This window comes from Somniosus microcephalus, chromosome 2 (genome assembly GCF_052327205.1).
Source record: "Somniosus microcephalus isolate GS21.2 chromosome 2, FLI_Smic_1.0, whole genome shotgun sequence".
Classification (NCBI taxonomy): domain Eukaryota; kingdom Metazoa; phylum Chordata; class Chondrichthyes; order Squaliformes; family Somniosidae; genus Somniosus; species Somniosus microcephalus.
In genome coordinates this window covers 127,297,338-127,309,928 of record NC_140988.1, presented here as the reverse complement: position 1 = coordinate 127,309,928, position 12,591 = coordinate 127,297,338, and the positions used below count along the sequence as shown (strand labels likewise).

At 39.7% G+C, this 12,591-nt stretch overlaps 1 protein-coding gene across 2 annotated transcripts in view; it reads right to left on the bottom strand.

Moving 5' to 3' along the window:
* The window catches only part of ap1ar (adaptor related protein complex 1 associated regulatory protein), a 161,925-nt gene that overhangs the window by 86,780 nt on the left and 62,554 nt on the right, over window positions 1–12,591 (bottom strand). The window contains exons 5-7 of one of the 2 annotated variants that reach the window (XM_085962221.1): window positions 10,447–10,543; window positions 5,387–5,485; window positions 2,712–2,776 (exon numbers count right to left, since the gene is read on the bottom strand). In XM_085962221.1, coding sequence (XP_085818347.1) covers window positions 2,712–2,776; window positions 5,387–5,485; window positions 10,447–10,543 — 261 coding nt within the window. The remainder of the gene's footprint in view (window positions 1–2,711; window positions 2,777–5,386; window positions 5,486–10,446; window positions 10,544–12,591) is intronic. The other variant, XM_085962222.1, reaches the window with a different exon arrangement.

Genomic DNA, 12,591 nt, shown 5'->3' with positions numbered 1-12,591 from the left:
ATGAGGGGGTTGACGTATTAGGAAAGGTCGAGTAGTTTGGGCCTCTACTCATTGGAGTTCAGAAGAATGAGAGGCGATCTTATCGAAACATAAAAGATTGTGAGGGGGCTTGATCGGGTGGATGCGGTGAGGATGTTTCCACTGATGGGTGAGACTAGAACTAGGGGACATAATCTTAGAATAAGGGGCTGCCCTTTCAAAACTGAGAGGAGGAGAAACTTCTTCACTCAGAGGGTAGTAAATCTATGGAATTTGCTACCCCAGAGCGCTGTGGAAGCTGCAACATTAAATAAATTTAAAATGGAGATACAGTTTATTAGCAGATAAGGGAATTAGGGGTTACGGGGAGAGGGCAGGGAAGTGGACGTGAGTCTAGATTCGGATCAGCCATGATCCTATTGAATGGCAGAGCAGGCCCGAGGGGCTGTATGGCCTACTCCTACTCCTGCTTCTTATGTTCTTATGTTAAATTTTTTCCTTAGAAAACAATAATAGGATTGGGGCACAGTCAACACGGATTTATGAAAGGGAAATGGTTTGACAAACCTGTTGGAGATTTTTGAGGTTGTAACTAGCAGAATAGACAAGGGGAAACCCAGTGGATGTGGTGTATTTGGATTTTCAGAAGGCATTCGATAAGGTGCCACACAAGAGATTATTGAACAAAATTAGGGCTCATGGGATGGGGGTAATATACTGGCATGGATTGAAAATTGGTTAATGGACAGAAAACAGAGTAGGAATAAATGGCTCTTTTTCGGGGTGGCAGGCGGTGACTAGTGGGGTACCGCAGGGATCAGTGCTTGGGCCTCAGCTATTCAAAATCTATATCAATGATTTGGGTGAGGGACCAAATGTAATATTTCAGATTTCCAGCATCCGCAGTATTTTGCTTTTGTAATATATGCAGAAGATAAAAAGCTGGATGGGAATGTAAGTTGTGAGGAGGATGCAAAGAGGCTTCAAGGGGGATATAGACAAGCTAAGTGAGTGGGCAAGAACATGGCAAATGGAATATAATGTGGAGAAATGTGAAGTTATCCACTTTGGTAGGAAAAATAGAAAAGCAGAGTATTTTTTCAATGGAGAGAGATTGGGAAATGTTGGTATTCAGAGGGACCTGGGTGTCCTTGTACACGAATCAATGAAAGTTAACATGCAGGTACAGCAAGCAATTCGGAAAGCAAATGCTATGTTGGCCTTTATTACAAGAGGATTTGAGTACAAGAGTAACAACGCCTTACTGCAATTATATAGGGCCCTGGTGAGTCCACACCTGGAGTATTGTGTACAGTTTTGGTCTCCTTACCTAAGGAAGGATATACTTGCCACAGAGGGAGTGCAACGAAGGTTCACCAGACTGGTTCATGGGATGAGGGGATTATCCTATGAGGAGAGATTGAGTAGACTAGGCCTATATTCTCTAGAGTTTAGAAGAATGAGAGGTGATCTCATTGAAACATACAAAATTCTTACAGGGTTTGACAGGGTAGATGCAGGGAGGATGTTTCCCCTGGCTGGGGAGTCTAGAACCAGGGGTCACAGTCTCAGATTAAGAGATTGGTCATTTAGGATTGAGATGAGAAGAAATGTCTTCACTCAGAGGGTGGTGAATCTTTGGAATTCTCTACCCCAGAGGGCTGTGGCGGCTCAGTCGTTGAGTATATCAAGACAGAGATCGATAGATTTTTGAATATTAAGGGAATCAAGGGATATGGAGATAGTGCAGGAAAGTGGAATTGAGGTGGAAGATCAGCCATGATCTTACTGAATGGTGGAGCAGGCTCGAGGGGCCAAATGGCCAACACCTGCTCCTATTTCTTATGTTTTTATTTTCTAATGGAATGTTGGCCTTTATCTCAAGAGGGCTGGAATACTAAGGGGTGGAAGTTATGTTACAGCTTTACAGAGCTCTGGTCAGACCCCAGCTGGAGTACTGCTTTCAGTTCTGGGCACCACACCTCAGGAAGGATATATTGGCCTTGGAGGGGTGCAGCGCAGATTCGCCAGAATGATACCAGGGCTAAAAGGGTTAAATTATGAGGACAGATTGCATAGACTAGGTTTGTATTCCCTTGAATATGGATGATTAAGGGGAATGTTGGCTAAGACACTGGGCAAACTCCCTGCTCTTCTAGTACCAAGGGGTGTCTTACATCCACCTGAACAAGCAGATGGAGCCTCTATTTATCTAAACGATCGCACCTCAAACAATGCAACGCTCTCTCAGTACAGCCTTGAAGTGATAGCCTAAATAGCATGCTTAAGTGTGAGTCGGCAGGCTATCTGACTACTGAGTGCATCACAAGGATAACAAACAGAACCAGGAAAGAACTGATTTTCCATTCCTTAATCCGCAGGCGTTGAGGCCAATTATAGTGCCACTACTGCCACTGGCTGAGATTGGCCAACTTAGTCCAGATCTTTGTTTGTTTGGCTCAGTTGCTCATTGCCCTCACCATCTGCACTACTGGGGAAGCTATCTTATGCTACAAGTTTGTAACTCCTGTGTGCGCTGCCACCTGAATGTCTTAGAGCAAACAATCCATCAAAAGATTTATTAGAATTCAAAACAAAAACCACAACTAATGCTTGTGTTACAAAAATGACAAGATATTAGTTTACATTATCTGCAAATTAAAAACTGAATTGTAACTTCTACATAAAAACTCACTGGAAACGTCTTTAATATTAAAAAAAAAAGTCCTCACCCTTTTTGTTGATCAGGGTTTGCAGCAGACTTGGCCCTCTGTTTCACCTTTTGCAATCTTTGTTGCTATAAAGCACAGAGATTGGTTAAGGAGTCATCTTTGCATACAGTATAATATAACTTAATTTTCAGACCAGAAGCCAGAGGAGGGAGCGAAGCAGTAAAATATACAACATATCTAATTTACAGGTGAGACTGCAATCAAGGTTATTTTGAATAGGTTAAACATTAGAGAGCTGTAAAGCGAAAAGCAAAAGAGCAAGAAAAGTTAAGTAAAAACCTTAAGAACATAAACCTTTGTAAGGTAATTAGTTTCCAAACAAAATGAACTTTCATATTCTGCTCAGAATCAACTGTCTTACTAAATGATGCTTTTCAGAATCTATCAGTCGAAATCTGAACTAATCTTGAAATTCTTTCCCTGGGTTTTACTGTTTCATGACTACTTTAGGAGTATGTTGTTTCACCAAGTATTTCCTATTATTTATAGCAAAACAATCAGTAAAATACACAATGAAGTGAACAGGTTCACGTGCAACTTGAAAAAGAAACATATGCTGAAGCAAAATTTAAAAAATAATGATTTTAATTGCTTTTTGACTTCAAATTGGTCATTTGATTTTACATTTTGTAATATTGCCCAGGTGGTCTGCCCAAAATAGTTCAATACTTCAACAACAACTTGTATTTATGTAGCATCTTTAACGTAAAAAAATGTCCCAAGGCACTTCACAGGAACACACTCAGACAGAAGTTGACACTGAGCCAAGGAAGATGTTAGAAATGGTGGTCAAAAGCTTGGTTTTAAGAAGGGTCTTAAAGGAGGAGAGAGATAGAGAGAGACAGAGGTTTAGGAAGGGAATTCCAGAGCTTAGAGCCTATAAGGCTGAAGGCACAACAGTCAATAGTGGGGCGAAAGGAGTGGGGGGATGATGCACAAGAGGCTAAAGTTGGAGGAACAGACAGTTCTTGGACAATTGTAGGGCTGGAGGAGGTTACAGAGATAGGGAGGGGTGAGGCCAAGGAGGGATTTGAACATGAAGATGAGCATTTTAAAATAAAGGTGGTGGAGGATTGGGAGCCAATGTAGGTCAGCGAGCACAGGGATGATAGGCGAGACCCCCCCTGGTGCGGGTTAGGATATGGGAAGCATAGGATGGTCACAAGTTTATGGAGAGTGGAAGATGGAAAACCGACCAGGACAGCATTGGAATAGTAGAGTCTGAAGGTAATAAAAAAGCATGTATGAGGGTTCCAGCATCAGATAAGCTGTGGCAGGGGCAGAGATGGAAGCAGTCGGTCTTTGTCATGGAGAGGATATGGGGTTGAAAGCTCAGCTCAGGGTCAAATAAGATGCTGAGATTGTGAACAGTCTGGTTCAGCCTGAGACAATGGCCAGAGAAGAGGATGGAATCGATGGCGAGAGAACGGAGTTTGTGGCAGGGGCCGAAAACAATGGCAGTGTGTACTTGAGAAATAGGATAGCCCAGGCTAGATCTCTGGGGGACTCCAGAAATAATGTTGCAGGGGTGGAAAGAGAAGCCATTAGAGGAGATTCTCTGGCTACGACTGGATAGGTAAGAGTAGAACCAGGCAAGGGCTGGATTTAGTCAATTGTAAGTGGTTTCTCTTTGGAAATTCATTTCCCCCCCCCACAAAGCGTACTTCAATTTTTGTAGGCTTCTAACTTCTAATGTGTTCTGCTTTACTTTCCACAACATTAAGCAATTTGGACATAGTGTTTTAAAAGTCGGTCAGTGATGCAGATGTTTATATGGTTGATTTTGTATCAAAGATCAAATTTCACAATAACCTAGTAGTCATAGAATATCAAATTCAATGGATTAAATTTCAAATGATGGCACCCGGTTGGTTACCCTCTTCATATAAAGCAATTGCCACTTGCTCTGATCATAACAGTGGAAAAATTGGTCAATGCAGATTACAGGTGATGTCAAGATTATCAAATAAGAATGTGTAGTCAGGATGGCAGAAATCCTAAATGAACTGGTGTTACTTAAACTGGCACCTGCAATAAAACACTAGCTTACATTTAGAGTGGCATGAGCTGGCAGCATAATTATACCTGCAGTTTTGTACCTGCACTGTAGTCAGGCAAAACAGAGCTCTGCACTTGTGTACTTAAACCCATACACAGTGATCTGCTCACCAGCATTGGAATATCAGTGAAATTTTGATGTTAATGATGAGTAAAACTTAAAAGGTCGTCTAGCAGAGATAATCCATAAAAAAGTGTAATTTTGAAAAGTTGACTTGCATCAGTTGCTGTTATACTGCAGCCAATGTGAGATCCAAGGCGGATTCCTCAAGGCTTCCAACATTTTGATTGCACTCAGATTGACAAACTCAAATTAGAGTTATACTGTGCTTCATGCATCAAGCTGCAGCGATGCAGAAACTGAAGTTTTGCTGGCCTATTTGATTCAATGCAGTACCAGTGACGAGATCTCCTAAAACGAACACACGTCTAGGTTTGGATTTATAAGCAATAATTAATTTAAAATAAGCACAGCATTCTAAACTAGAGAAGACCTTTTGTTGTTTCAAACAAAGCTTACTGTAATAGTGTATGGTCACTTTAAATATGGCCTGTTAACAAGAGATGAATAAAGAATTTTCCAGATCCAAAACCAAATAGGGGCTTCATGCCCTCACCTCCAAAAGCTTTTTCTGCTTTGCTGCCCTGGCTGCTTCACGTTGTGCAGCATAAAATGCTGCTTCTTCTATCCTTAACTGCTCCTCTTGTGCAGCTAACTGCATGTGAACGAAATAAAAAGTGTTAACAAAATGATAAACCTCTCTAGAAAAACAAAATTACGTCACAAGCATTTTGAGCAACAGCTTAGTGTTCCTATGTATGAATACAACACAAAAACAAAGAATGCACAACTTAATTAAAAATGAAAGCAAAAGAAAAGGAAATCATAAAGTGCGGAAAATCAAACTTAAACAGGATGAGAATGGTGATTTTTAGTTTTACTATTTCTACTAAAACTCCTGGGTGAGATATTGCTCACGTCAATACGAAAACTTGGCCTTTAGTTTCAAGCACAAGTAGATCGTAGCATGGTTAGGAACATCGGTATTTTAAGAACAGGGAAATAATTTGCCCCAATTCTTTTTTGGTTATCTCAACTCATCTTCTCACCTTCTTACCATATTCCCTAATTTGCTCTTTTTCAGATAAAGATGTGGTTGTCTTTTGAGCCTATGATATTATTTGTTTCAATGGCCTTCCCTGGTAACTTATTCCATACATCTACTCCAGATGGAGTAAACCACTGCGCGACACAATATCATACTACAGTAAACTCTTTTGAATCCAGCACCGACGTGACCGGGATGGTGCCGGTTGATTAAAAGTTCCAGATAACAGAGAGGTAGGCAATTTTTAACATAAAAAAATAAAAACCAGTGACTAACTCGGCCTTGGAAAAACAAATAATGGATGGATTCGGCAAGATTACCGGTCATCTATTTTACCGGTTATTAAAGAATTCCGGTTGATTAGGTGCCGTTTAAACGAGAGTTTACTGTATTTTGATTTGCATTCTAACCCTCTTTGAATACAACTCAGTATTTTATTTGTTTTTTTCCACAGCAGCAATTAAATATATTTGTCTGTGAATTCAGTTTTAAAAATCACATGGTGGAAAATTGTTTTTTTTGTTCCCAATTTCCCCTTTTTCTCTCAAAGCTGTTGATGTTCAGTTCTATGGGTGCCAGTTACCCTCAGATTTGTGGGGGGGGGGGGAAAAGAGAGGGGGAATGGTTAAAACTAAAACTGTATCCACTGTAATGGCAATCCCACTCATATTGGCATTGGCCAAGAAAACAATTCTAATCAAAATGGCCACCTATATGTCCTTCTTTGCACAGTTATCAGAGATAGAGCAACTGCCAATATGCAACAGGAATAATTTATTATTTAACTTTAATATAGAAACCTGCCTTTTTAAAAAAATGTAAAACCATAATTTTTCTAAATAACACATTGGATTGTATTAAATTATATGCCAAAAATAAGGGTCCTGTCGCTTAAGCACAATATTTAATCATTTGATTGCCAAAATACATTTCCATGTTTTATTAGATGTTCATACAAGGAGTTGACTAACAATGTCTGGCAACCTCTCTTAAAACCTGGTAAATAATACATGCTTAATTATTTCTTCACAGATTTTGGACAGCCCACTGAAAAACAATGCCCAATTAACACACTAAACTGGCGTGAGGAGCAGTCCACCTCTGTTTTAATTTTGATTCTGCTACGTTTTCCTAATTTCAAAAGGTGCTCCTGCAGACAACATAGTACATGATCAACTGGAGGGGCACAAGCCCTATTCCCCATTCTATGGAGTTCATCACAACCACACTGAATGGGACGGATTGGGCAGAGGTCAATCATCTCACTACAGGGGGAAAGGAAAAATTGGGTGCAGTGTCATATACACCACTAGCAGAATGCATAATCTATGCCACTAGCGAGATCCTCTTTTGTGTAGGCAAAGCATATGCAAGTTCAGAGGGAATATAGGGGGAGGGAAACAGCAAGGAGGAACAGGAGCATTGCAGGTGTGAATATATCTTGAACAGTTGGTTACCTCGTAACTTAAAGTAAACATAACTGCAAAAGAGCTGAAGTTCTTTAAAACAGTTTTTAAAAATGTCAGCATTTGATGTTTGTAGTCTTTTAGCTCTACACTTCACTTACATTTCCCAACTAACAAGTCCTTTTCACAACCTCTTTAAGCCCAAGGGACTACTAGTTAATACTTCTGTAATCCAATATTTCAAAGAAACATGAGAACCAGCCGTGCAAGAAAAAACTTGCATCAACGTCCTACAGCATCAATTCTATCTTTTAAAATAATATGAATGTAGATATTATTCCCATTTCATCCCACAGATATTTGTACATCCTGTGTTGATGTCAAATCAGAAGTTGATTGGTTTGAGGCCTGCAGGGCTGCTGAGGGTTAGGAAGGAGCATGTGCACGCAAAGGTGAACTACAGGGAAATTTCCCATGTCAAAAGTCTGGCATCCCTGCTCGGCTTTTAGTATCAGAGAAGCACAGAACCAGCTCTGCAAACATATTCCTCTCCCTGTCCTCATCAGATATCTATGCTGTGAAACAAAAAGTACATGTTGACGTCGGCAGGTACATCAATTATTCAACAGGTACAATCCAGAGGAAGGAGGTAAATAAAATGGTGTCAAGTTCCTTGCTCCAATCATCTCCGTCCTTTTGGCGAGGGTGATCTTCCAAAGGATTTGTCTCGGACATGCCCGAAAGCAGTTGTAAAACTCAGATCAGATCTTTGAAATTAGTCTGGAGGCATCAGTTGGGGCAGTGTGCAACTAGGAATTGGGTATCTTTTGAAACTGGTACTTAGGGCTACAACATGTTACACACAGAGAGGATGATTTATCTTATTTCTTACATCTTCTAATATAGTTAACTCTTTCATTTCCATACGAGTCTTTGGTTGGACTGTTCTTTGTTCCAACCTCTCTCACATTTTAAGGCTTTCATACAAGACAAGATGTTGGAAGATCTTTGGAGTTTTATATTCATGATTTAATGGATTTTTAGAAGTGTAAACTGATTTTTATAGGAGAGTTAAAAAACAAAACTACACAGGTACACATAGACTGATGTGCAAGTGGCTTTCACCTATTCATCCAATTATAAGAATCTGAAATAATGGAAACAATTTAAATTATTTATTTCCAGAATACAAAGTTCGATGGTCTGATATTACAATATTTTTTCACTCTGTCTCTTATCATTGCTGACTGTTTTCACTTCTGGTGCCGACCATGTTATTGCCCTTAGCTGAAAAAGGAAATTTTACTTGAACTCACAATGTTGAACCAGCTAGGAATATTATTGGGCTTCATTTCTAGACTGCTTGCTCAGTTGCTCAAAAGGTACCAACTGGAGTATGAAATTTTTTCTACCCATCAAGGCGAGGAATGACAGCAGAGAGAAATGGATTTTCTTATTTTTTTCGTTCAGTAACCTTACTCATTCCCATGTAAGTAACAGTGCAGAATTCACCCTGCATCACTTAATAACATGGCTTAACCTCAGCTATCCACTGAAAATTGAACTGAGACTGTTCAGTTCTTAGAAATATTAACAGCTATAAGAGGCTGACTGAAAATGTTGGACACAAGAATGATATGCCACAGAGTAGTATGATGTGGGTTCACACCAGTAACCCCCCAGTCTCAGGTGCACAATTGTTGGAAAGCAGAGAGCAGAGACCACATGCTTCCACAAAGGAAGGGTAGAGAATCACTCCTGGCTGGTGCCCCAGCGGTTGATTTTAGACCGACACTCGTAGAGGCCGGGGAATACCTGCCTGCTCCTCTCACTCAGGCAGAGTCGGTGGCAAGGGCAAAAGAGAAAATACCTTTTAAAAAGTGTGTGTTGGGCTAAATTTATATTCAAGCGGTGAAAGGATAATGTTTGTAATTTGCTGTGTCACCTAAAGTCTGCAAAAGTACCAATTATATCAGTATTTCTGTAACAAATTGAATTGATTCAAGAGAGTTAAAGTGTAAAGCAAAACTAGTCTGGCCAGGCAGCACAGCTACTGTGGTATTCATCATGCACGTTTGTGGCTGAAGAAGCTATGCATTGCCCAATACTTCAACCTGCTCATCATGCTACTGGTCATTTGTCAGCTAGGAGAAGAGATGGGACACTTCAACTCAGACGTTTGAGGAAAGATACTGAATAGAGTATTCTCCGAGGATAAATTAATTAAAATGTGGTTTATAGGAATATAATTTCCATTAATTCCCAACGTATTTCGAATCTATGTTTAGGAGAAATTAACTGATAATGGACTAAGGATATTCCAGGCAAAAGACTTCAACTCTCATCCATTTAGATCACAACTGCCACTTCAACAACCATACTAAATTTTAATACCTTGAGGTTGCTCGCATTGTGAAAAATGAATCAATAAAACCATTTCTGAAAAATTCCCACAGGGGTGGTAGAAATTAATTTGATATGGGATCATGCATAACACCAAATTATTCCCCATTGCAATGCACAGAAGGCTGAGGCATTTATTGTTTTCTAATAAATTCATAATCAAAGTTTCTGCAATGCAATGTCCTACTTGAGCCCGTCCGCCTTCGAATCATTACTTTCTATTGAATTAGAGTTACAGACATGCTGTATATAACTACTAGTATTTCAATGTCACAGGAATCAGTGGTCACACAGAATGTGAATGAAATCTCATGAGCTACACAACAGAAGTATGTCTATCTCACCTGCAGTAGACATTCCTCGGTCAACCCATAGAATAGACTGGCGCTGAAAAGTGCACATGACTGCCCATTCAGCTGACAGAGCAGTACAGAGGAGATCTGCTCTCTTTAATTACAAGTTGGACTTCTGTATCTCTCTATATTCTCTAGCTACTATGCTAAATAAATCTAGTGCTCCTTGGGTTTGACGTTGCAAGCAAAATAAACACTGCTGAATGGTGGACAGGAACATTACAAACAATTCTGCAGGAGGGTTCTGCTTTCATACTACTACTACCATTACTAGTACAACAGCAGGCCAAAGCTTCCAACACAGGTAATTTTTGGTATTAATATTTTGAAAGCCAGCAACTTAAAAACATTTTAATTATTTGAACACTTAAACAGCAAAGAACAAACTAAATCATCTGCATTGTACCTCGGTCTGGAGCTGTGTGTCCATTGCCACTTGCTTCTGAGTAATAGCATCATACTGTCTATTGTGAAGGATTTGGACTTCATCTTCATTAATTGGTCTGTCAAAATTGGAAGAGGCAGTGACTGCAGTAACCGGATTCACATCAAAAGTACTATTGTGGTTAGGATTAACAAAACACAACAAAGATTATGCCACACGATAGCTATTTATTAAAAACATTTTAAAATTCTTCATGTGAACTGCAGCTGTTCAAGGCGGCGGCCCACCACTACTTTTGCAAGGGCAACTAGGTATGGGCAAGAAATGCTGGCCTTGCTAGTGACGTCCATATCCCAAACATGAATTAAAAAAAAAAAAAAATCTTATTTTGGTTTGAACTTCTTTAAGATCATAGCCACAAAATTATTCAGTCTTTGTTTTCCCAGGGTGCTGTCAATACCTCATTCTAGAGAGAAGCTAGCATCATGATCTGATTGACAGTTCCAAAAATCTCAATACAAGACTGCAAGTTTCTGTTTATAAAAAACGAAAGTCTGGCAAAGGAACAAGTTCAAAAAAAAAATACTACAATTCTAGTAATACAGTTTAGCTTTATAATAAAAGGTTAGGTGAGGAGTAGGTGTAACAAAAGATTCTTGAAATTTTTTTATTCAAATACTTGTATTTATACAGTGCCTTTAACGTAGTAAAACGTCCCAAGGCGCTTCACAGGAGTGTTATAAAACAAAATTTGACACTGAGCCACATAAAGGAGATATTAGGGCAGGTGACCAAAAGCTTGGTCAAGGAGGTAGGTTTTAAGAAGCGTCTTAAAGGAGGAAAGAGAGGTAGAGAGGCTTAGGGAGGGAATTCCAGAGCTTAAGGCCTAGGCAGCAGAATTTTTTTCTATGACCATGAATTAAGCTCCAATTACCTGCTCTTAATAAGAACACCCGAGCATACAAAAAGACCGGTTGGTCCATCGAGCCTGCCCCAGTCATGACATTACAAAGATTGCCACATTACTACAGTAAGGTATTATAGTACTAACGAGCTCCAGGCAGTGTAGAGCACTGTAGCTGCTACATTTTACACAATGCAAGGGGCACTATAGGGTTTACGTAAATGCATATTCTAAAAAGACAAATAATCAAATGTATTACCTTAAAGCAGTCATATGCCTACAGACTCTTAGAATGTAAGAATTAGTATCATGTCTCCCATACCATTGTTCACAGAAAGTTGGAGTACAGGCTGTTTTATAAAGACAGAGCATTATCCTATATAAAGCACAAGGTTTTATTTTGCTGCAAAGAATCTGTCCCTTTAAGGCCCCATGGTCTAATTTCTAACATCCTCAAGTCAATTAGGGGTTGACTGTCTTAGGCACATCCTAACATTTCAATTAGGCATTTTCTGCTACTGAGGAAACGTCTCTGTAAATTCAAAATATTTGGCTTTCTTTTTCTATTCTTAATGGTCCGGATTTTGCGGACAGTGGCGAAGGAACGGCGCTTGCCGTTCATTGCGCTTACAGCTGCCCCCAGACTTTTCGTGGCAACTTGCTGACATCGGGCATCTGATCTAGCACAGCGCCCTCTACAGAGGATATGTGGCGTGAGAGAGCAGATCAAGCAACAGCGTGTCTCTTCAACGAATCAGACTGAAGAATCCGGACAGAGGCACGCAGAGTCTAAACCAGGAAGTGCAAGTTAGAATATTTAATTCAATGTAAAATCATGCACAGAAAGAGAAATAGAGAGGGAAAGAAAGATGGGATTAACAGAGAGAGAGAGAGAGAGAGAGATAAAAGGAACAGAAAGAAAAAGTTTATAAAAATTTAATTTTTTTTTAGATCTCCAACAGTAACTAAATTCTGAAGGAATGAGACTCCATACTTGTAAAGTTACATTTCAAGAGCCAGAGAGGTTGTTTGGCAGCCTTAATTACTTATCACACCATTAAAATTTCTGAATGCACCTGCCTTAACTTTTTCTGGAGTGTTTAGTGGGTAACTAGTGCACAAGTACTGCAATTTCATGCCCTTACATGGATTTCAATGCTGAATCTATCAGCGACGTACCAGTGTAGTGAAGGAGCAGGGCAAATCGGACAATAACTTCCGAATTTCCATGTGCACATGCCATAAGGTTGCTGTCTAATTTA